The 25430-nt window shown below is 39.6% G+C and overlaps 1 protein-coding gene across 1 annotated transcript in view; it reads left to right on the top strand.

Annotated features, from left to right (window-relative positions):
- Positions 1-25430, top strand: part of EYS (EGF-like photoreceptor maintenance factor) — a 1631219-nt gene that overhangs the window by 1514787 nt on the left and 91002 nt on the right. The window contains 1 exon segment of the mRNA XM_024761621.1: positions 12633-12815. Within this exon segment, the coding sequence (XP_024617389.1) occupies positions 12633-12815 (183 nt within the window).

A 25430-nucleotide genomic window follows, 5' to 3' on the forward strand; every position in this document is an offset into this window, starting at 1 on the left:
TTTGATAGAATTCGCCTCTGAAGCCACAGGTCATTGGATTTTGTTTGTTGGAAGATTGTTAATCACAGTTTCAATTTCAGTGTTTGGGAATGATCTCTTCATATTTTCTATTTCTTCCTGGTTCATTCTTGGAAGGTGGTACTTTTCTAAGAATTTGTCCATTTCTTCCAGGTGGTTCATTTTATTGGCATATACTTGCTTGTAGTAATCTCTCATGATCCTTCATATTTCCACAGTGTCAGTTGTTACATCTCCTTGTTTATTTCTAATTTTGTTTATTTGAGTCTTCTCCCTTTTTTTCTTGATGAGTCTGGCTACTGGTTTATCAATTTTACTTATCTTCTCAAAGATCCAGCTTTTACTTTTATTGATCTTTGCTATTGTTTCCTTCATTTCTTTTTCATTTATTTCTGATCTAATCTTTATGACTTCTTTCCTTCTGCTAACTATGGGGTTTTTTTTGTTCTTCTCTCTCTAATTGCTTTAGGTGTAAGGATAAGTTGTTTATTTGAGATTTTTCTTGTTTCTTGAGATAGGATTGTATTGCTATAAACTTCCCTCTTAGAACTGCTTTTGCTGCATCCCAAAGGTTTTGGCTCATTGTGTTTTCATTGTCATTTGTTTTTAGGTATTTTTTGATTTCCTCTTTGATTTCTTCCATGATCTCTTGGTTACTTAATAAAGTATTGTTTAGCCTCCATTTGTTTGTATTTTTTACAGTTTTTTTCCTCTAATTGATATCAATTCTCATAGTATTATGGTCCAAAAAGATACTTGATCAATTTCAATTTTCTTAAATTTACCAAGGCTTGATTTGTCATTCAAGATCTGATCTGTCTGGAGAATGTTCCAGAGCACTTAAGAAGAAAGTGTATTCTGTTATTTTTGGATGTAATGTACTATAAATATTCATTAAGTCTATCTGGTGTAATATGTCTTTTAAAACTTGTTCTTCCTTATTTATTTTCATTTTGGATCATCTGTCCATTGGTTTAAGTGTGGTGTTAAAGCCCCCTACTATGATGTGTTACTGTCAATTTCCCCTTTTATGGATGTTAGCATTTGCCTTATGTATTGTGGTGCTCCTATGTTGGGTGCATAAACATTTACAATTGTTATATCTTCTTCTTGGATTGATCCCTTGATCATAATGTAGTGTCCTTCTTTGTCTCTTGTAATAGTCTTTATTTTAAAGTCTATTTTGTCTCATATAAAAATTGCTACTCCAGCTTTCTTTTGATTTTTTTTTCCATACTTCACTTTCAGTTTGTATGTGTCCCTAGGTCTGAAGTGAGTCTCTTGTAGACAGCATATATATGCATCTTGTTTTTGTAACCATTCAGCCAGTCTGTGTCTTTTGGTTGGAGGATTTAATCCATTTACACTTAAGGTAATTATCAATATGTATGTTCCTATTACCATTTTGCTAATTGTTTTCAGTTTGCTATTTTAGGTCTTTTCCTTCTCTTGTGTTTCCTGCCTACAGAAGTTCCTTTAGCATTTGTTGTAAAGCTGGATTTACGCTGCTGAATTCTCTTAGCTTTTGCTTGTCTGTGAAGGTTTTAATTTCTCCATCGAATCTGAATGAGATCCTTGCTGGGTAGAGTAATCTTGGTTGTAGTTTTTTTTCCCCTTTCATCACTTTAAATATGTCCTGCCACTCCCTTCTGGCCTGCAGAATTTCTACTGAAAAATCAGCTGTCAACCTTATTGGGATTCCCTTGTATGTTATTTGTTTCTTTTCCCTTACTGTTTTTGATATTTTTTGTTTGCATTTAATTTTTCATAGCTTGATTAATATGGGTCTTGTTGTGTTTCTCCTTGGACTTATCCTGTATGGGACACTATGCTTCCTGGACTTGATTGACAATTTCCTTTCCCATGTTAGGGAAGTTTTCAACTATAATCCCATCAAATATTTTCTGAGACCCTTTCATTTTCTCCTTTATCTGGGATCCCTATAATTCGATTGTTGGTGCATTTAATGTTGCCCCAGAGGTCTCTGAGACACTATTTTTTCTTCCATGTCACTTATCCTTTCTTCTACCTCAGTTATTCTTCTATTGATTCCTTCTAGAGAATTTTTAATTTCATTTATTGTGCTGTTCATCATTGTTTGTTTGCTCTTTAGTTTTCTAGGTCCTTGTTAAACATTTCTTGTATTTTCTCCATTCTATTTCCAAGATTTGTGATCCTGTTTACTGTCGTTACTCTGAATTCTTTTTCAGATAGACTGCCTATTTCCTCTTCATTTGTTTGGTCTGGTGGTTTTTTACCTTACTCCTTCATCTGCTGCATGTTTCTCTGTTTTCTCATTTTGTTTAACATACTGTGTTCAGGACCTCCTTTTTCTGCAGGCTGCAGGTTCAATGCTCATGTTATTTTTCATGTCTGCCCCCAGTAGGTGTGGTTTGTTCAGTGGGTTGTGTAGGCTTCCTGGTGGAGGGGACTGGTGCCTGTATTCTTGTGGGTGAGGCTGGATCTTTTCCTTCCAGTGGGCAGGGCCATGTCCAGTGGTGTGTTTTGGGGTGTCTGTGGACTTAGTGTGACTTTAGGCAGCCTCTCTGCTTATGGGTAGTTGTGTTCATGTCTTGCTAGTTGTTTGGCATGGTGCATCCAGCACTGGAGCTTTCTGGTCATTGAGTGGAGCTGTGTCTTAGCGTTGAGAGAGAGATCTCTGGGAGAGCTCTTGCCAATTGATATTACAAAGGTCCATGAGGTTTCTGTTGGTCCAGTGTCCTGGACTCGACCCTCCCACCTCAGAGGCTCAGGCCCTGATACCCAGCTGGAGCACCAAAACACTGCCAGCCACACAGCTCAGAAAAAAAGGAAGAAAGAAAGAAAAAAGAATGAATAGACAGAACCCTAGAACAAATGGTAAAAGCAAACCTATACAGACAAAATCACACAAAGAAACATACACAGTCACAAAAAGAGAAAAGGGAGAAAAAATATACATATATATAAAAAAGGAAGAGAACAATCAACCCAACAAAGCAAACATCCAACAATGAAAATAATCACTAAATACTAAACTAAGATAAACATAAAACCAGAAACAGATTAGGCAAAGAAAGCAAACCCCAAGTCTACAGTTGTTCCCAAAGTCCACCACCTGAATTTTGGGAACATTTGTTGTCTATTCAGGTATTCTTCAGATGCAGGGTTTATCAAGTTGATTGTGGGATTTAATCTGCTGGTCCTGAGGCTGCATGGAGAAATTTCCCTTTCTCTTCTTTGTTCGCACAGCTCCTGGGCTTCAGCTTTGGTTTTGGCCCTGCCTCTACATGTAGGCCACCCTCAGTTGTCTGTTACCCACCCATAGAGGAGGGGGTTAAAGCAACAGCTGATTAGGGCTCTCTTACTCACTCAGGTCAGGGAGAGGGAGAGATACGGTAGTCATAATTGGAATGCGGGGTGAGCCTGCAGCGGCAGAAGCCAGCATGATGTTGTTACAGCCTGAGGCTGATCATGTGTTCTCCTGGGGAAGTTGTCCCTGGATCACGGGACTGTGGCAGTGGCGGGCTGCACAGGCTCCAGAGGGGTGTGGATAGTGACCTGTGCTTGCACACAGGATTCTTGGTGGCTACAGCAGCAGCAGCATTAGCATTTCATGCCCATCTCTGTGGTCCAATATGATAGCCGAGGCTCACACTCATCTCTGGAGCTCATTTAGGTGGAGCTCTGAATCCCCTCTCCTAGCGCACCCCAAAACAATGGTCTCTTGCCTCTCTGACAGGTCCAGACCTTTTCCCAGACTCCTTCCTGACTAGCTGTGGTGCACTAACCTCCTTCAGACTGTGTTCATGTAGCCAACACCAGTCCTCTCCCTGGGATCTGACATCCGAAGCCGGAGCCTCAGCTCCCAGCGCCCACCTGCCCCGGCGGGTGAGCAGACAAGCCTCTCAGGCTGGTGAGTGCTGGTCACTGATTCTCTGTGCGGGAATCTCTCCACTTTTCTCTCTGCACCCCTGTTGCTGCACTCTCCTCCGTGGCTCCGAAGCTTCCCCCCACCACCCACAGTCTCCACAAGTGAAGGGGCTTCCTAGTGTGTGGAAACTTTTCCTCCTTCACAGCTCCCTCCCACTGGTGCAGGTCCCGTCCCTATTCTTTTGTCTCTGCTTTTTCTTTTTTCTTCTTCCCTACCCAGATACGTAAGGAGTTTCTTGCCTTTTGGGAAGTCTGAGGTCTTCTGCCAGCATTCAGTAGGTGTTCTGTAGGAGTTGTTCCACATGTAGATGTATTTTTGATGTATTTATGAGGAGGAAGGTGATCTCCACATCTTACTCTCTGCCATTTTGATTAGTTTCTTTTGTTACTTTGGAGTATAGAAAAGCACATTTATAGATCCATGGTTTAAAAAATAAGAGATTAAAAAGCTAAAACAATTTTTTTTTCCACTGAACTTGACTGATGACTCATTCCAACATTGATGTTTCTTAATTTCTTAACTAAATGTCCACTGGCATAAAGAAACTCATGTGTTAGGGAGGAGAAAAATGTTCAAAACACATAAGTTCTGGAATATTCCATGTGTGTAATGTCTGGGAAATTTGATTTATCACAAAGATTATTGAACCCAGAATAAATTTACAGTTTATGTAATGTGAGTTATACAGATGCATGAAAATGTTATTCTCAAAGTTATGCCATAAACTGTAATGCAGATATTACAATGTGAAGCCCTATGTTTCAGGGATTATTTTTCTTGTTTTTTTAAATTAAAGTGTAGTTGATTCATAATGTTGTTAGTTTTAAGTGTACAGAATAGTGATTCAGTTTCAGGGATTTTCTTAATCCCAGATTTTATTTTGTTATAGCTTATTACAAGATATTAAGTATAATTCTCTGTGCTATATAGTAAGTCCCTGTTGCCTATCTATTTTATGTATATTACTTTGTATCTATTAATCCCATATTCCTAATTTGTCCATCCAACCCTCTCCCCTTTGGTAGCCATAAGTTTGTTTTCTATGTCTGTGAGTCTGTTTCTGTCTTGTACACAGACTGATTTGTATTATGTTTTAGATTCCACATATACGTGATACCATATAGTATTTGTCCTTCTCTGTCTGACTTATTTCACTAAGTGTAATATTGTCTAAGTCCATGCATGTTGCTGCAAATGGCAATGTTTCATTCTTTTTTATGGTTGAGTAATACTCCATTATATATACACATTACACACCATATCTCTTTATCCACTCATCTGTCAGTGGACATTTAGGTTACTTCCATGTCATTGTTATTGTAAATAGTGCTGCTATGAACATAGGAGTGTATTTATCTTTTCAAATTAGAGTTTTCTCTGGATATATGCCCAGGAGTAGGACTGCTGGATCATACGGTATCTCTATTTTTACTTTGTTAAGGAAGCTTCATATTGTTTTCCATGGTGGGTACACCAATATGCATTCCCACCAACAGTGTAGGAGGATTCCCTTTTCTCCACACCCTCTCCAGCATTTATTATTTTTTGATGATAGCCATTCTAACTGGTGTGAGGTGATACTTCACTGTGGTTTTGATTTGCATTTCTGTAATAATTAGCAATGCTGAGCATATTTTCATGTGCCTTTTGGCCATTTGTATATCTTCTTTGGAGAAAAGTCTGTTTATGTCTTCTGGCCATTTTTCAATTGGGTTGTTTGTTTTTATATTATTGAGTTATATGGGCTGTTTGTATGTTTTGGAAATTAAGCCCTTTTCAGTCCGTCATTTGCAAATATTTCCTCCCAGTCCATAGATTATCTTTTTGTTTTGTTTATGGTTTCCTTTGTTGTGCAAAAGCTTATAAGTTTAATTACATCCCATTTGTTTGTTTTTGTTTCTATTGCCTTGGGAGACTCACCTAAGAAAACATTCTTATGATTTATGTCAGAGAATGTTTTGACTATGTCCTCTTCTAGGAGTTTTATGGTGTCACGTCTTATATTTAAGTCTTTTAGCCACTTTGAGATTATTTTTGTGTATGGTGTGAAGGCATGTTTTAACTTCATTGATTTACATACAGCTGTCCAGCTTTCCCAATACCACTTGCTGAAGAGACTGGATTTTCTCCATTGTATATTCTTGCCTCCTTTGTCAAAGGTTAGTTGACCATAGGGGTGTGAGTTTATTTCTCGGCTTTCTGTTCTGTTCCATTGATCCATATGTCTGTTTTTGTGCTTATTCCATGCTCTTTTGATTACTGTAGCTTTGTAGTATTGTCTGAAGTCTGAAAGAGTTATGCCTCCAGCTTTGTTCTTTTTCTTCAGGATTGTTTTGACAATTCTGGGTCTTCTATGTTTCCATATAAATTTTTGGATTATTTGCTCTAGTTCCATAAAAAATGTCATGGGTAATTTGAAAGTTGTCACATTAAATCTGTATATTGCTTTGGGCAGTATGGCCGTTTTAACAATATTAATTCTTCCAATCCAGGAGTGTGAGATATCTTTCCATTTCTTTGAATCATCTTCAATTTCCTTTATCAACATTTAATAGTTCTCAGCATATAGGTATTTCACCTCCTTGGTCAGGTTTATTCCTAAGTATTTTTTAATGCAATTTTAAACGGGATTTTTTTTTTTTTTTGCTTTCCCTTTCTGATATTTCATTGTTAGTTTAAAGAAATTCAACAGATTTCTGCATGTTAATCTTGTATCCTGCTACCTTGCTAAATTTGTTTATCAGTTCTAACAGTTTTTTGTGTGGAGTCTTTAGGATTTTCTATATATATTATCATGTCATCTGCATATAATGACAATTTTACCTCTTCCCTTCCAATTTGGATAATTTTTATTTCTTTTCCTTATCTGATTGCTGTGGCTAGGGCTCTCAATACTATGTTGAATAGAAGTGGTGAGAGTGGGCATCTTACTCTTGTTCCAGATTTTAGCAGGAAAGCTTTCAGCTTTTCACCATTGAGTGTTATGTTGGTTGTGGGTTTGTCATAAATGGTCTTTATTATGTTGAGATATAGCCCCTCTATACCAACTTTGAGAGTTTTTCTCATGAATAGATGTTGAATTTTATCAAATGCTTTTTATGCATCTATTGAGATAATCATATGGGTGTTATCCCTTATTTTGTTAATGTGATGTATCACATTGACTGATTTGTGAATAGTGAACCATTTTTATATCCCTGGGATAAATTCCACTTAATAATAGTGTACGATTCTTTTTATGTATTTTTGGATTCCATTTGCTAATGTTTTGTTGATGGTTTTTGCATTTATTCATCAGATATTGACCTGTGTTTTTCTTTTTCTGTAGTTTCTTTGTCTAGTTTTGGTATCAGGGTGATGGTGACTCATTTAATAAATTTAGAAGTGTTCCCACCTCTTCAGTCTTTGGGAATCAGCTTTCCTTTTAGAACTGCTTTTGGTACATCCCATAGATTTTATAAAGTTGTGTTTTCATTTTCGTTTGTTTCCTTTTCTAATTTCTTCTTTGATTTTATCATTGACCCACTGTTTTTTCATGTTGTTTAGTCTCCATGTGTTTGGTTTTTTCCCATTTTTCTTCCTGTAGTTGATTTTTAGTTTCATATCATTGTGATCAGAAAAGATGCTTGATATAATTTCTATCCTCTTAAATTTATCGAGGCTCATTTTGTGACTTAGTATGTGGTCTATCCTAGAGAACGTTCCATGCACACTTGAAAATAATGTGTATTCTACTTTTTTTGGATGTAGTGTCCTGTAGATATCAATTAAGTCTAACTGATCTATTGGGTCATATAGAACCTCTGTTGCCTTATTGATTTTCTGTCTGGATGATTTGTCCATTGATGTCAATGGGGTGTTAAAATCTCCTACTATTATTGTATTATTGTCAGTTTCTCCCTCTACATCTGTTAGTATTTGCTTTATATATTTAGGTGCTCCAACATTGGGTGTGTATATGTTAATGTGTGTAATATCCCCTTTCTGTATTGATCTTTTTATCATTATATAATGTCCTTCTTTGTCTTTCTTTATGCCCTGTTTTAAAGTTTATGTTAATAGATATGAATATTGCTACCCCCACTTTCCTGTTGCTTCCATTTGCATGCAATACCTTTTTCTATCCCTTCACTTTCAGTCTGTATGTGTCCTTTGCCTTGAAGTGAGTCTCTTGAATGCAGCATATTGCAGGTTCTCTTTTCTTTTTTTATCCTATAAGCCACCCTATGTCTTTTGATCAGAGCATTTAATCCATTGACAGTTAAAGTAATTATTGATAGGTATGTACTTATTGCTGTTTTAATTTTTGGTTTCCAGTTGTTTTTGTAGCTCTTTGTTCATTTTTCTTTTTGCTTTTCCTTTTGTGATTTGATGGTTTTCTTTTGTAGTATGCTTGAGTCCCTTTCTTTTTGGCTTTTGTGAATCTATTGTATGTTTTTGATTTGTGGTTACCATGGAGTTCATGTATGTTGACCCATAATATGTCTACTTGCTTTAAACTGACAATCATTCAAGTTCAAATATATTCTAAAAGGTCTACCTTTTCTACTCCCCTCCCCCACACTTTGTGATTTTGATGTCCTATTTTACATCTTCATATTTTCTTACATCCTCTTTTACTGCTTATTATCATTATACTTGCTTTTATAATTCTTTTATTGTTTTTAGTGTATGTACTATCTTATTTAATTGAGCTTCAGTACTGATTATATATTTGCCTTTCCTCTGTGATTTTTTTCCTTTCCTATAGATTCTTGCTTTTTTTCTACTTAAAGAAGATCCTTCATTATTTCTTTTAAGGTAGGTTTAGTATTGCTGAATTGTTTTAGTTTTTGCTTGTCTGAGAAATTCTTTATCTCTCCTTTTATTCTAAATGATAATCTTGCTGGGTAGAGTATCCTAGGTTGCAGATTTTCCCTTTCAGGACTTGAAATATATCATGACACTCCCTTCTGGCCTGCAAAGTTTCTGAAGAGAAATCAGTTGAAAACTTATGTGGATTCCCTTGTATCTGACCCTTTGTTTTTCTCTTGCTGCCATAAAAATCCTCTCTTTATCTTTAACGTTTGCCATTTTAATTATGATGCCTTAGTGTAGGTCTGTTTGGGTTTATCTTTTTTGGAACGCTTGGCTCTTTCTGTACCTGGATATCTGTTTCCTTCTTTAGGTTTGGGAAGTTTTCAGCCTTAATTTCTTCAACTACATTTTTGATCTTCTCTCTCTCTTCTCCTTCTGGAACTCATACCATGCATAAAATGGTTTGTTTTATATTTTCCCATAGACCTTATGTTGGTTTCATTTCTTATTGTTTTTTTGTCTGCTCTTCTGATTGGGTGGTTTCCATTATTTTATCTTCCAGGTCACTTATTCGTTCTTCTGTCTCATTTAATTGGCTATTTATTACTTCTAGACTGCTTTCTTTTACTTTTTCTTTTTCTTTTTTTGAAGTATAGTTGATTTACAATGTTGAGTTAGTTGTATGTGTACAGCAAAGTAATTCAGTTATATATAGATAGATATATAGATATATCAATATATTCTTTTTTATATTCTTTCCATTAGAGGTTATTACAAGATGTTGAATATAGTTCCCTGTGAAGATTGCTTTTTATCTCTGAAACTGAATTATCTATTTTTGATTGATTCATCTTCATAACTTTTATTTCCTTGCTACAGTTATCTGTGTTTATATCAATAATCTTTCTTAACTTAGTTAGCATTTTTATTCCCACCTCTTTGAAATCTGGGTCTGTTGAACCAGTAATGTCTGTTTCATTATATGTTCTTTGGGGGTGGGGGTGTCTCTTCCTCTTTTAATTGGGAGTAGTTCCTCTGCCTTTTTATTTTATTTAACTTTTTCTGTCTCTATGAATTTGGGAGAAACAGTTATCTATTGTGGTCTTGAAGGGTGTTTTTATGTGGGAGCATCATTGTACAGACTGTGTGTTTCTAACAGTTTTGGTGGTAGAGCTGGTTGTGGTATGGAAACCAACTATATCTTTCCTCAGTGTGTGCTGGCTGTTATCTCCTTGATAGGGGGCGTGGTTTGTGTTGGGGGATTTAAAGCCTGTGTAGGATGTGAGGCAGGGCTTCTTCTCTGCTCTGTGGCTGTTACCATTCTGTCAGTGTCAGGGTCTTTTCCCCAGCTCTTGGGGTGGAAGCCCTGAGGGTCAGGTTCAATAAGGCTTCATTACCCTTAAGTGTGTGATTGCTGAAGCAAGTGAGGTCCATGCAGTCACAGCAAACATATGTGCCTCCCATGCAGGTGTCTGCAGTTCCACTCAGAAACAGGGAAAGCCCTGTTGTGTTCATCCCAGATCTAGTACAATGCTGTGGCCTGGGGGTCAGGGTGTTATTGCTGCAGGAATTGAAGTGGCTGTGCTGCCACCTGAGATCTGGGCTGCCTTGTGGCTGACTTCTCCCAGGACCTGTCTGCCCCAGATCCAGTGCTAAGCTGCCATGTGGAGTGAGCGGAGCTGGGTGCTCTTGCTGGGAGACAAACCACTGAGCACGTGGACAAGGGCCACCACTGCCCCCCCAGTACAAGCTGAACTCATTGTTAGACTTCCCAATGTCCTCAAAGTCCTCCTTATCATTCTTGACCAAAGGTTTCTCCTCCAGTTCCCCCTGTCTAATCCAGCCTTCACATTTCATCACTACAGTGATATTTCTAAAAGGCAACTTTGATATCTGCTTAACTACTCAAAAATTATGAGGAAAATATCAAACCCTTCATAATTTGACCCCTGTCTTAACTATGTCATTTCATTTGCTTCCACTTTCCTTTTTATACTTCATTCTAAAACTTGCAAACTCCATGGGTTCCCTGAGTATGACATGCTTTTTGGCCTCCCTATTGTAGTATAAGTTGTTCTTTCCACCTGAAATGATCTTTGCTTGTCACCTGTAGGTGAACTGCTGTCATCAGCCAAGATTCAGTCTAGTTCAGTTGAGTAATTTAACTGACCACACACTAGCTCCTTGAGGGTAAGGATTGTGCTTTATTATCCTTGTGTCACCAATATCTAGCTCAGGGTCAGATAGTGAACTACATATGTATTTGTTGATCTAAGCTAAATGTACAAAAACTTTTAGTAGACTCAGTTGTAAATTATTAACAGGAAGAAATGTTATAAAAGAAAGACATTCCTATTTTTAGTATTTAATTGAATTCTATTTTAACTGTTTTTAATGCCAACATTCAAACACCATCAATATTTTTATTTTGCTTCAATCCCAGTTAATTTTATTTAATTTCCTTCAACCATCCTACTTACAGAACCACTGAAATCCCTGATGGGAAGACTTATTATCTCTGAAACACAAACCACCAATTACTTCATTAGATTATATATATATATAAAAGGTGGTATGTCTCAAAATCCTAATTCAGATTCTGGTGAGTTTTGAGAAAATGTTTACTTATCCTAGGACACACATCCCAAGGAATAAACTGATAAGATTTTAATAAAATATCAAAATGAAGTATTCAGCTGACTCCATACAAATCCCTACTTGAATAGTTATGTGAAACAAGCAGAAATAAAAGCCTCTGATAAATAGAATTCTTTTTCCCAGGATAGCAGAATTATTTGCTATATAAACAATTATAACCAGACATAACAACTCTTTTGTTTTAAGTGTTAAGTACCAGAGTGAGGATATTTCTTAAAGTTTGTAAAAATTCTAGTTTTACGACTTCGTGAGAGAGCCACCACCTCTTGAGAAGGGAGCATTATAAAGTAATCAAGACAAGCTTTCTTCCCTCTATTGAGCTGTCTTGAACGAATAAAAATAGATTCTAGGAACATCCTTTAATCTGGGGATACCATTCACAGTAGTCAGGAAGGGGGTCAAAATCCCCCTTCCTGTTCCCTGTTCCCCTTGGAGTGAGGAAATAAAAGCCAGTTGGGACTATTTATGAAGGAAACAGAATAATGAAAGAGAAAATGTGGATACAAGATTAGAGGCAGGATGAAAAGAGAAGCTAGCTGGCTGATAGCGCCCCTCAACTAAATCTTATTTGTCTGCACTGGCCCTTGTACTTCTGGGTTTTACCATTTCCTGTTTCTACTAAATCTCCCTACAGTTTCAGGCCTATTGAAACCCACGCTTTCACTATCTAACACGTGTCTGAACAAAGTAAGGAAGAGTATTTCTTTTAGACAGCGATTTCACTTCAAGGAAATTTCAGGTCATTCACAATATGGTGATGGAAACATCCATTTCCTTCCCATCTCTTGGCCTTCCTACCCCTGACCTTTGGCTCTTAGAAAAGTAAAGAGTTAGAGAAGCTCAGTTTGTTCCAAGCTGTGAGTCCCTCTCTAAGTCATATCTTGCATTTGGATGCCAAATTATTGTTACAAAGCACCTAGGCAAATACTTTGACTGCGTATGATCTTTTCTATTTCTAAAATTAATCTCCAAAATGTAGAAATTTGCTCTTTAAGTAAATTCTTCATGTTGAAAGGGTATGTGAGTTAAAGGATTATACACACGATCTCAAAACACTACCCTTCCGTTGTTCTGGATTTGAATTCCCTATTGAGTCTCTGAGTTGCTCAATGATGAAGGGCACATATGTATAATTAATGTGATAGTAAACAGACTATGTGGCGAGATGCAGCAGTAAAACACAACCCTCCTCTTACAAGTCCATGAACAGGCTTGTTTTAACTGTTTGCTTTGGGCTTTTCCACAGCTGTTCACATCACCCAGCCCAGGCTCAGTGGGATGGATGCCTTTAGATATACCTCGTTCCTGGCTTATTCGCGGGTCCCAGACATCAGCTATGATTACGAGTTCCACTTGAAGTTTCAGCTGGCAAACAACCACTCAGCAGTGCAAGACAACTTGTTATTTTTCACTGGACAGAAAGGCCATGGTAAGATTACCTGAACCCTCTAGGGCTTGCTCAGGTTTTTTGAACAATACTTGAGAGTTTCCTCAGGGACTATGGCTGTGGGTGAGGCAGGTGCTTGCCTGGATCAGCCTCCTCCTGTCTGCTCCTCAAGCGTGTGCCTTGTCCAAGGTGTGCATCAGCCCTTGACCTCCAAGCCCTGTTCACAACAGGCCACCTCTTATAATCAGGGAATTGTGACTCCTGCCAGCAAACGTGAAGAAAGAGAAGGGGGCGAGTCACAAGAGAAGTGAGCTTATCGACTGGTCCTGTCCTCTGTTTCTTTGCATTTCCACAGAGGAGAGAAGGGAAATTCTCAGAAGAAACACATTTTACCACGTGTCATGAAATGGGAATGGTTGCCCTCAAAGAAAACCATCCCAAATTAAAGGAGCAAGAATTTAAGAAAGTACTAGTCTGTAATCATGTACTCCAGTGCCCTTCAATTGGTGGGAAAGCAATTTATAAGCTAAATTTGTGTGTTAAGTAGAAACCAGTTATGTACACGTGGGATCAAGGAAAAGCATGTATGTTGTACTCCCAAGTCAGCAACTAACTAGTTAAGCAATTAATCACCTATCTTCTCTGAGCTGGGGGTCCTCCACTGTGAAATCAAAATGTTACACCAGAAAATGACCTTTCTCATCATAAATTCTACAGTGCTAGGGCAGCTAAAGAATTCTGTCCTTTTCAACTCGCCCAATGCCTGTTTCTGTATTAACACGTGTCTGAAATAAGCCCACACCCCAAGGGAAGGGTGGTGTGCAGCCTCGCCCCACCTCTGGGAGCACGAGGGCTGCTTTATCCTGTGAGAACTCTCCTGCCTCTGAGCCCCATATGTGCTCTCCCCTCCACACCCTTGGCGGGAGATGCTTGTCAGAGTGGTAAAGAGAGCAGGCTCTGGGCCTGAAAGGTAGGTTTGGATCTGGTCTCCACCACTTAGAGACTACACGTCAAATTACTTAGTGTCCCTGTGCCTCAGTCTCCTCTGTTCAAATGAGTATAATGATGGTGATTCCCCGTCAGAGCTGGGAGGACGAACATGGTTAAGACATGGACTCAGCAGCAGGGAGCACTGGACTCGCAACATCATTGCTTGTGCTGCTGCAGGAGGCCTTCTCCAGCCACCTCCACAAAAGCAGGTCTCACCTCACCCCAACCAAGTTATTCTCTACCTTAGCCTCTTGGTTACTTCCTTCAAAGCCCTTACCTCAATTTACAATTCATTTATCTATTTTGTAGATAGTTATCTATTATCATTTATCTATTTTGTTTCCTGTCTGCCTCTACTACGAGAATGGGATCTCTAGGTAGACAGAGACCAAGCCATCCTGTTACCGAACCAAACTCAGGTCTGCTCACCTGAGCACAGTAAAGCCAATCTACCGACACTGGGTGTGGTGAAGGAAAGTGCAGCGTTTATTGCAGGCACCAAGCAAGGGGTCCAGGGCAGCTCATGCTTGAAAGGCACAAACTCCCTGAAGGCTTCGAGGGAAAGGTTTTAAAAGACAGGATAAGGGAGTGGGGGTGTGGGGTGTGTGATCAGCTTGTGGACCTTCTTCTGATTGGCTTGTGGTGAGGTAACTGGGAGTCAACATCATCCACCTTCTGATTCCACCTGGGGTCTTCGTGCTTGTGGGCACATGCAGTTAACTTCTTCCACCTGGTGAGGGTTTCAGTATCTGCAAAGCAGCTCAAAGGACATGGCTCAGAATAGTATCTACAGCCCTGGAGGAGGAACTAAAGGTCCTTGACTTTGTTTAATGGCTAAACTATTATTACTTCGTCTCGCTTAACAGTTTTCCTTTCTTTCCACATTTCTCATTTCTCTGATTAAATTTATTCTTTAAGTAAAGTTATTCTACGGACAAAAGGCTGGCAGAAGACATGGTGGGGTGGCGGGGCTCTGCCCCGGGGTGGCGCCACAGGGTCCTGTTTGATTACAATCCTTCCTGAACTTTATACACCCACACTTAGCACACTGCCCGATACATAATCAGCACTGAATAAAATACCCACAATAAGCACAGACAATTGTATGTCATATAAGTCAGCAACTCAGTTACACAAAGGTTCTTAGAGTGGCCAGTCTCAGGGACTTGCAGTTCAGATGCCGTCTTCTCAGTAATGATTTCCCCATGGTTACTCTCTCCTTCCTCTGAGGGTTGCTGAGCTGCCCTGCACTTTGGGCATGGAGCCCTCATGACAGGCCTTGGTGGGCTACATTTCTCTCCTCATTCAGAGAAATGGTGTCCCGGTTATCACTGTATCACCCACAAAGCCTCCCTCAGGGGGCTGTAATAAACATCTGTTGAATGACTGCCAGAAGGCAGGGAGGAAAGAAGGAAAAGAAGAAGGAATTCCTACCCTTAACTCTTTACTCTGCATGCAATTATATCCTTTCCATTAGCAAAAAACAAACTGGCAAATGAAAAATTCAAATGAGCGTCACAAAGCTTGAGTCTGAGTCCTAAACGATTCACAGAGGAAGAACCCAAGCAAAAGATAAACATTTGGCCCATGAAAATGCTGCCACCAAATGCCTCTTCAATACTCTTCAGCTACAGATTCCTTCAAAATTCTCCAAACCAAAAAATGTAAAAGCATTGTCTTGGTCGCAGCACTTCTGAGGTATGAAATTTCACGTTACACTTTCTGGTCTTCTCACATCTCTTTTGTGTGTAGGGAGATGAATGCTAATGCAGCACTTGCATCCGTAGGTTTACAGCATGGCTAAAGAAAGGCTGGATAACTAGTAGATTAATTGTGGCGCTCTATCTGCCAATCAGTGAAAATGAAAACTCTGAAACATACAATTCCACCTTGTACCACCAGAGAGAGCAAGAACACCGGCTAAAAAATGCAAGTCAGGCCAAAGAGCTTCTCAAGGGGGGATTTCTCCAGGTAGAACCTCTTCACACCTGTATCGGAATTACACGATGGTGCTTGTTAAAATATTAATTCACAGGCCCTCTTGAATTAAAATAATAGACTTTTATCAAGAACGTTAGGTGCTTTTCATGCAACTAATATTATAGAGCAGCCATACAAAACCCCTAAGGACCAGCTAAATTAGACCATATGTGGGGACAGACTAAGATATGCAGTTATTGCTCATAATATCCTAGGCAGGGAAGATTTTTCAATTTATGTAGCATAAAGTTATTGGTTAAATAAACACATATTCCTTTAAAATATATTATTATGATCAACATTAACCACACAATTTGCAATTTTCTGTTCTATATAAGAAACTAGGACCCAAGTTAGTGCTTCTAACAGTGGTATCTCCACAAATAGGTATTATTGTATAGTAACATAAATCTCTGACCTGTGCTTTGGTTGTTACTAAAACTACATTTCACATGCTGCCTTTGTCTTTCTCAGGTTAAAAGATGCACAAAGCCACAGAGTTCGTATGATAACTTGAACTATAAGCCAATCTCTAATTTGGGATGTGAAAAGGCAAGGGAACTTCTTCAATCCCCAACACGGGTGATGTTCTTCCTCGAGTCCCCAGAGCCAGACTCTGATTTTGCCAGATTTCATGCACAGTGAACTCTGGACAAATTACCCTGTCAAACATTTAAGCTTGAAAATGTCTCTCTTGACGTAGGATTTTAACCTAACCTAAAACTCGTCCTGTCTTTCTGCAGTCATATTTGGCATTTCCTTCATTACCAATTCTTCCTTCGCTCCCTTATCACTTGTGTCTTATAGTTCGGCTCTTCTAAAAACCACCAGTCTGTCCCACATCGGTCCACAGAGGAATACCTGATCTTCCCCTCCCATATTCCTTCCACTGGCGACTGGTATAAACATTGTGCTTCCTCCAGAACCCAGGAGTCATCTGGATTTCTCCCTTCTATTCACTTTGACAGCTATTTACTGGGAGCCTAGATGAGGGATTCTTCCCAGTGCTGGAGATACAGTTGTGAATAAGTCAGACAAGGTCCTTGTCATCTTCTCTCCAGTTTATACCCCATGTTTTATAAAACACCAAGGTCTGTCCATTTTACCTTCCAATGACTTTTTCATCTTTTCTGCTTCTTCTTTCTTCCCTTCCTTGCTCCCAGTTTATCTATCACAGGCGGTCGCAGTAGCAATAATCTCCTTTCCAGGCTCCCTGCCCAGTACTGCCCTCTCCCTCTCTATTCTCCACGTAGAAGTCTGAACGTATACTGCCTAATCAACATGCTTCCTCATAACATACCACCTAAGATCCTTTGCATAACATGCACAGACATGTGTCCAGCCCCTGCCCATTTGCACAATCTCTTGTGCTTCATTCCGCCCTACACTCGGCAATATCAGCACACGTGTACATTCTGGGTCATGTCACTGTGTCATGTCACAGTGCCATGTCACTGGGTCATGTCATTGTGTCATTTCACTGCATCCTCCACCTTTGTGCTTTCACATAGGCTGTCCCAATCTTCCTGAGCCACGCACACTTCACTTTCATGCCTCAAAACCACTTCTATCCTTTAAGCCTCAGCTCAGAAAATTATCTTTAAGTCTTTAACACTTCCAGGAAATTTAAGAATTCATCTCACTGCAGCTTGCTGGGAACAGTTACCGTATTTTATAACTGTTTGTCTGGATCTCTCTCAACCAGGACTGTAGCTTTTCTTTTTTCTATCAACAGAGGCTGTCAAGTGTAGACACTCATTACAGTTTTGAAAGAATGAATACAAAAATCTCTGCCTCTGTTACACTAAAACTTATAATCAATTTAGGGAAGCACAACATAACGTACTTAAAATTTTGTGAACTTATCGTTAACTTAAAATTTGTTAAAATTTTATTAACAATACTAAACCAGAGGTCAGAAATTATGTCTGGTACACAAAGTATCCATCATGGTGTCTAATACTTGTCTGGAACATAGGCATCATTGAATGTAAAGAAGTACGTAAGTGATAGAAAAGATGGAGCTCAGAAAGTAGACATTTCATCCAACTAGACCAGTCAGGGAGTGTGCTCCCATTCTGTGTGTTTCCCATCCGTTCCCTTCCATTTCAGCCAATGCTCTACAACTAGTTCTGCAGCAGTCTGGCTTGCCTCCCTAGCTCCACTCTCTCCCAGCCCATCCCCAGCCCACTTATGCCATCTGAGAACCATCGTCCCATCCACATCACCTTCCCTGCTCCCTCCTGCCTGGAGCAACTGCCCCAGGTCTCTTCCCATCCTCGATACAACCCATCCAGGTAATGGTCCTCTGACAAACCCAGGTTTCCCATATCCTACCTACACAAAGCCTGTATGGAACAGGTAGCTTCTATACTGTAATTTGGAACCTAATCATATACTGTGTTGTCATTCACAATCACTACTTCAAATCGTATGAAGTTACCATTTTCATAAATCAAAAACATTAGGATAGCAGCAATTGCCTAATCCCTCATCAAGATTAATCTTAAATTCCTTTTGGACAAACTAAGTCTTTAATTTCTTTCATACACCCCACTCACATGGCAGGTGCTGTGTGAGAAAGCAATAATCACATGCTTACTGATTCTTTCACTCACTGAAGGATTCTCCATAGACAGAGGCTTTCCTGGTTCATTCATAATACTGTGTGGTCACAGATTGATCTAGATTATGTCAGAAAAGTTAGGACCTAAATAAAGGGGAGGGGAGGACATGGATTACTGTTCACATCATTGAAATGTAAGTTTAAGTCTCAACATTATCCTGTATTAAAAGGTGTGATGCTGTGACAGACTCTTTCAAGAAAACATACATAACTCCCTGGATAAGTGATGTCTGCGTCTGAGTGCATTGTGTGCATAGCTTTCTGCCCATCACCTGCAGGCAGGCCTTCTGTGCTGCGGTAATTATGAAAGGCTACCTCATATTTCATGCCAAATAATTTCTTGTTTACTTCAAGCCCTGTAACTGTAACTGAAATAAGAGCACATAAATATAGCTTGATGTTTTTGTGTGGAAAAAAATTGGGGTGTATGTCATCTACAGAAAAACAGAGATGGGGCATCACACAAAACTGTCAGCTCCGCCTGTTCAGAACTGGGGTCAGACCCCGCAGAAGAAGAGGGCAAGTGGGGGCAGCCACTCCCTCACGTGGCACAGCGCCGGGCCCCATGGCCTGGCCACCTCCAGTCACAACTGGCAGTGTGTGCCAGTGTTCTACAACAGAAAAATGTTCATCATGTGATGAGAAACCATGAGGATTTCTACCTGACAACCTCAAACTATCAAATCTTCATTTTCTTGAAATTAAACATCCTGGACTGTATCTTCAATGTCATCTAAGTTATCAAATAAATTGAGATCTTAAGATTATTCAAAAAGAAGTTAAGCTAATTCACTTTACTGACTGAGAAATATGTGAAAAATTGACCAGGGCTCAAATAAGGTTACAAATGACAAAAATAGGTAGATCCTAGCAAATCCCCCCTCCTTGTTAAACTTACATGGAGGGAGTGTTCATTTAAGCATAGTTCAGTGGGAGCACCTTGGTCTCACAGAAGAGCATCCAGTGGAGGAACAAACTGAAAATCGATCAACTCCAAGCCCACATTCTCACTGTTTGTTCTGTGCTTCCAGTGAGCACGTGGGGTTCCATCTCAGGGAAATTCAAGTTTACCCACCGACTGGTGTTTCCATCCCTTGTTTTCATGTTGTCATCTCTGACAGCACATCAAGAGAGTTCCAGACTTCCCACTCTTTCTATTCTCAACTCCTTTTGTTCAAGAGATAGAAAACTGCGAGCCAGATATAAGTCCAGGAAATGCATTTTATCATACTTTCATGTGCTCGGAGTGCAGCGGTGCACTTGTAACCAGAGTCACTCTCACCCTATTCTCATGTGATCTGAGTGCAGCGGTGCATTTGTAGTCAGCGTCACTCTTACCCTGTTTTCATGTGCTGGGAGTGCAGTGGTGCATTTGTAGCCAGCATCACTCTTGCCCTTCTGTTCACTAGCACAGCTGCAAGTCAGGGCACCAGCTTGATGTGGCCACAAACAGTAGCCAGTTAACACTGCCCACATCTTAACGATTTAATCCTCTGAGTTGGACACTATATGGTCTCCATTGTAGACAATGACTAATGAAGAAACATCACAGACATGGCTTTGTATGGTTCCAATGCTTTCAAGGCTCTGGAATATACATAGTTTAATGGTCATATCAACAAAATGCAAAGTTAAAGTTTCCCACTATGATTAGAAGCTGTACAGACCTTAAGATAGAGATTGTATGCTCCTTAAGAGTTCATTCAAAATCTCCAGTTATCTTAATTTTAGTGTAACAGTCACTAAAGCAGAGTCTGTCTCTGAATACGGGGTAAAAATGGTTCCAGTGTCCAGAATCCTACACCATATGTGTATTGCTCTGGTGAAACTTCCATTCTTTTGGGTCAAACTAGATATATTTTTTGCTTTGCAGCACGTTTTGCTTTGATTCTAGCTCCATAAACTTATTCCGGTATTTTCCTAAAATCACTCACATTTATCTAATTCTTCATTCATACCTAATTTAGCTTTTTTCAAAAACTGAATATACCCATAGTCAACTAAAAAAAGCTTAGTTAAGTTTATCTTGGTCTCAGTGTCAACATCATTCTAGTTCAATGTCAAGAATATTTGATTAAAAGGTAGTTTCCTCCTTTCAGAAATCTAAAAGCCTAACAGGCCCTAGAATATATTCAAATATACCCACAAAGTGTGTGCACAAAAGGAATTGTTCCTTCAGAAGGGAACTCCCACCAGTAATCAGGAGCCATTCACCAAGTCAGGTTCATTGAATTGGAAATTCACAGCATTATCTCCGTGGGTCCTCTCACATCTTTTATTTTACTCAAGACAGGAAAGAAGGGAAAGGAAAAATCCATTTGTCTGTTAGAATTTGTGAATCCATTTGGAAAGATCCAAGATGGAGGAGTAGGAAGACCCTGAGCTCACCTCCTGCCATGGGAAAACCAAAATTACAACTGTTACAGAGCAACTACTGATGAGAATGGCCTGAAGACTAACAGGAAAGATCTCCTACAACTAAAGATAGAAAGAAGAAAACACGAGATGGGTTGGAGGGGAAGAAATACAGAACAGTCAAGATCCACACCCCAGTGGGCAACCCATAAATGGAGGAATAATTACAATTGTTGTGATTCTACCCAAGGAGCAAGGGGTCTGAGCCCCACATCAGGCTCCCCAGGGGGTCCTATACCAAAAAGTGGAGCCCCGGAATATTTGACTCTGAAGGCCAGTGAGGCTTAATTTCGGGACAGCCAGAGGGATATGGGAAATATAGACTCCACTGTTAAAAGGCACACACAAAATCTCACACACTCCAGGACCCAGGGCAGAAGCAGTAATTTGAAAGGAGCCTGGGTCGGACACACCTGCTGATCCTGGACAGGCTTCTGGAGGGGCAGGAGGTAACTAACTGGAGCTCACCCTGGGGACACAGACACCAGAGACAGGCTTTTTGGGAGGTGGTTCTACCATATGGACACTGGTGCTAACAAGCCACTTTGGAATCCTCCTTCTAGCTTATTAGTGTCATGACCTTGCCTGGCTCACGAGGCTGTCAGAACCAGTCCTGGGATACCTTAGGCCAAGCAGCTAGTGGGCAAGGCCAGAGCATCACCCCAGGCTGGCTGTCTTAGGACCCCCCAGAGCCCACAGTGCCCAGACATGGCCTTGTCCACCAAAGGGCTCAGGATCTGGCCCTGCACACTGGCACACTGGTGGTAGCCCTGGGGACCCCTGGGGCCCTGTAGCCAGCCATTGGGACTCAGCCTCCACAACTAGCAGGCCAACACCAACTCCAGGACACCCAGCGCCCCTGCCTCCAGAGACCCTGGGACTGGCCTCAACCCGTCTGTGGGCTGGCACTAACCTTGGGACTTCCTAGGCTTCAGCCCTGCCCACCAGCAAGCCAACACCAACATCGGGACCGCCCAGGCCCTACAGCCAGAGAACCCCAGTGCCTGGTTCCACCCACCAGCAGGACAACACTAGCCCCAGGGGCCACCCCAGGCCCAAACACTGCCTACTAGCAGGCCAACACCAGTTCCAAGACACCTTGGATCCCTCAGACAACCACCTGGGGATCCAGCCCCACTCACCAATGGGTCGACACCAGCTCTGGGATACCCCAAATCCTGAAGCCAGCCATGTGAGGAACTGGTACCATCCATCAGCAGGCTGACACTAGATCCAGGACCTCCACCCCCACAACCGTCCACCCTGAAACTCGGCTCTGCCCATCAGTGGGCCTGTATTAGCCCCAGGAACCCTAGGTGTTCTGAAGTCAGCCACCTCATCACCTGGCCCCACTCACCAGTGGCCAGCAAGCTCCACACAAGGCAAGGCCTGGCAACCAACCAGAGCAGAGGCTAGCCAGCCCATCACAACAGAAGGACCCACACAGCCCAAATAGGGGTTCCTCTAAAGCATACAGTTCTGGTGACCACAAGGGAGAGTGCTGCTTGGACACATAGGACTTCCCTACAAAAGGCCACTTCTCCAAGGTTGGGAGACGGAATCAACCCACCACCAGATATATAGAAATAAAAACAGCAATGTAGGCAAAATGAGGCAGTAGAGGAATAAGTTTGAAATGAAGGAACAGGATAAAACCCTAGAAGAAGAACTAAGTGAAGTAGAGGTAGGAAATCTACACAATAAACAGTTCAATGAAATGATCATAAAAATGTTTGAAGAAGTGGGGAGAAGATTGGATGAATAGACTGAGAAGTTAGAAGTTTTTAACAGAGTCAGAAAATACAAAGAAGAACAAACAGAGGTAAAGAATACCATAACTAAAATGAAAAATACACTAAAAGGAATTAACAGTAGATTAGATGATACAGAGGAACGGGTCAGTGAGCTGGAAGACAAAGTAGTGGAAATCACTGAAGCTGAACAGAAAAAAGAATAAGCAAAAATGAAGATAGTTTAAGAGACCACCAAGCATAATAATATTCACATTATAGGGGTCCCAGAAGGAGAAGAGAGAGAGAAAATGGGGCAGAGAACATATTTCAAGACATAATAGTTGAAAACTTCCCTAACTTGGGAAAGTAAACAGACATCTAGGCCCAGGAAACACAGAGAGTTCTAAATAAGATCAATCCTAAGAGGACCACACCAAGACACATTGTAATTAAAAGGACAAAAACTAGAGATAAAGAGAGAATATTAAAATTAGCAAGGGAAAAGCAACAAGCTACATACAAGGGAACTCCCATAAGGCTATCAGCAGAAACTCTGCAACCAGAAGGGAGAAACTCTGCAGACCAGAAGAGAGTGGCACAGTGTACTTAAAGTGAAGAAAGGGAAGAACCTACAACCAAGAATACACTGTCCAGCAGGGCTTTCATTCAGATTTGATGGAGAAATCAAAAGGTTTACAGATAAGCAAAAGGTAATAGAGGTCAGCACAGTCAATCCAGCTTTACAAGAAATGTTAAAGGAAATTTTCTAAGTGAAAAAGAAAAGGCCACAACTGGAAACTTGAAAATTATAAAAGGAAAAAGCTCATGGCTACAGGCAAATATACAGAGAATGTAGTAAGTCAACCACATACAAAGCTACTAAGAGGGCTAAAAAACAAAGGTAGTAAAATCATCCATATCTGCAATAAGTAGTTAAAGGATACACAAAACAAAAAGAGGTAAAATATGATGCCCAAAACAGTAACCATTAGGGTAGACGAGTAAGAATGCTGGGTTGTTAAAATGTGAATTTAAGAGACCAGCAACTTAAAATAATCATATACATACACACACACACATACACACACACACACAGAGCAAGAGAGAGGGGGATTGCTATATATTAACCTCATGGTAACCACAAATCAAAAACCTATAAGAAATACACACACAAAAAAAAAAAAGAGAGAGAAAGGAATCCAAACATAACACTAAAGATAGGCATTAAATCACGAGGGAAGAGAGTAAAAGAAGAAGAAAGGAACAAAAAAGAGCCATGAAATAACCCTAAAACAATTAATAAAATGTCAGTATATACACACCTATCAATAATTAGTTTAAATGTTAAGCCAGCCAGAGAAAGACACATATCATATGATATTGTTTATATGTGGAATCTAACAAAAATAATGCAAATGAACTTATTTTTCACAGAATTAAAACAAATAATTCTAAACTTTGTATGATAATGAAAAAGAGATCAAATAGTCAAAACACTCTTGAGAAAGAACAAAGTTGGAGGTATCATACTCCCTGAGTGTGTGTATATATATATATATATATGTGTGTGTGTATATATATTTATATAAAACATCAAAACATTATGGAATTGGCAGAAAAACAGAGACAGAGATCAATGGAACAGAACAGAGAGCCCAGAAATGAACCCACACTTATATAGGCAATTAATCTATGACAACAAACAGGAATATACAATGGTAAAAATAAGTCTCTTCAATAAATGGTATTGGGAAACCTGGACACCTACATGCAGAAAAGTTAAACTGGATTACTCTCTCACACCATGCCCAAAAATAAATTCAAAATGGAAACACTGTTTTCAGATTACATGATACTATATATAGAAAATCTTAATGATACCACCAAAAAACTACTAGGACTCATCAATGAATTCAGAAAAGTTGCAGGACACAAAATTAATATACAGAAATCTGTTGCATTTATATACACTAAAAACAAATTATCAGAAAGAGAAATTAAGGAAGCAATCCAATTTACCATCATATCAAAAAGAATAAAATACCTGGGAATAAACCTACCTAAGGAGGCAAAAAATTTGTACTCAGAAAACTATAAAACACTGATGAAAGAAATTAAAGATAACATAAACAGATGGAGAAACATACCATGTTCTTGGATTGGAAGAATCAATTTTGTGAAAAGGACTATACTACCCAAGGCAATCTACAGATTCAATGCAATCTCTATCAAATTACCAATGTCATTTTTCACAGAACTAGAACAGAACATCTAAAAATTCGTATGGAGACACAAAGGACCCCAAATAGCCAAAGCAATCTTGGGAAAGAAAAATGGAGATGGAGGAATCAAGCTCCCTGACTTCCTAACTATACTACTGATACAAAGATACAGTCATCATAACAGCATGGTACTGGCACAAAAACAGAAATATAGATCAATGTAACAGGATAGAAAGCCCAGAGATAAACCCACACACCTATGGTCAATTAATCTATGACAATGGAGGAAAGACAGTCTCTTCAATAAATGGTGCTGGGAAAACTGGATAGATACATGTAAAAAAATAAAATTAGAATACTCTTTAACACCACACACAAAAATAAACTTAAAATGGATTAAAGACCTAAATGTAAGATCAGATACTATAAAACACTTAGAGGAAAACATGGGCAGAGCACTCTCTGACATAAATCGTAACAATATCTTTTTCAGTCTATCTCCCAGAGTAACAGAAATAAAAACAAAAATTTAAAAATGGGACCTAATTGAACTCAAAAGCTTTTTCACAGCAAAGGAAACCATAAACAAAATGAAAAGACAACCCACAGAATGGGAGAAAATATTTGCAAATAATGCAACCAACAAAGGATTAATCTCCAAAATTTACAAACAGCCCATGAGGCTCAATAC

The sequence above is a fragment of the Neophocaena asiaeorientalis genome, unplaced genomic scaffold (genome assembly GCF_003031525.2).
Source record: "Neophocaena asiaeorientalis asiaeorientalis breed wild unplaced genomic scaffold, Neophocaena_asiaeorientalis_V1.1 scaffold169, whole genome shotgun sequence".
Lineage (NCBI taxonomy): Eukaryota > Metazoa > Chordata > Mammalia > Artiodactyla > Phocoenidae > Neophocaena > Neophocaena asiaeorientalis.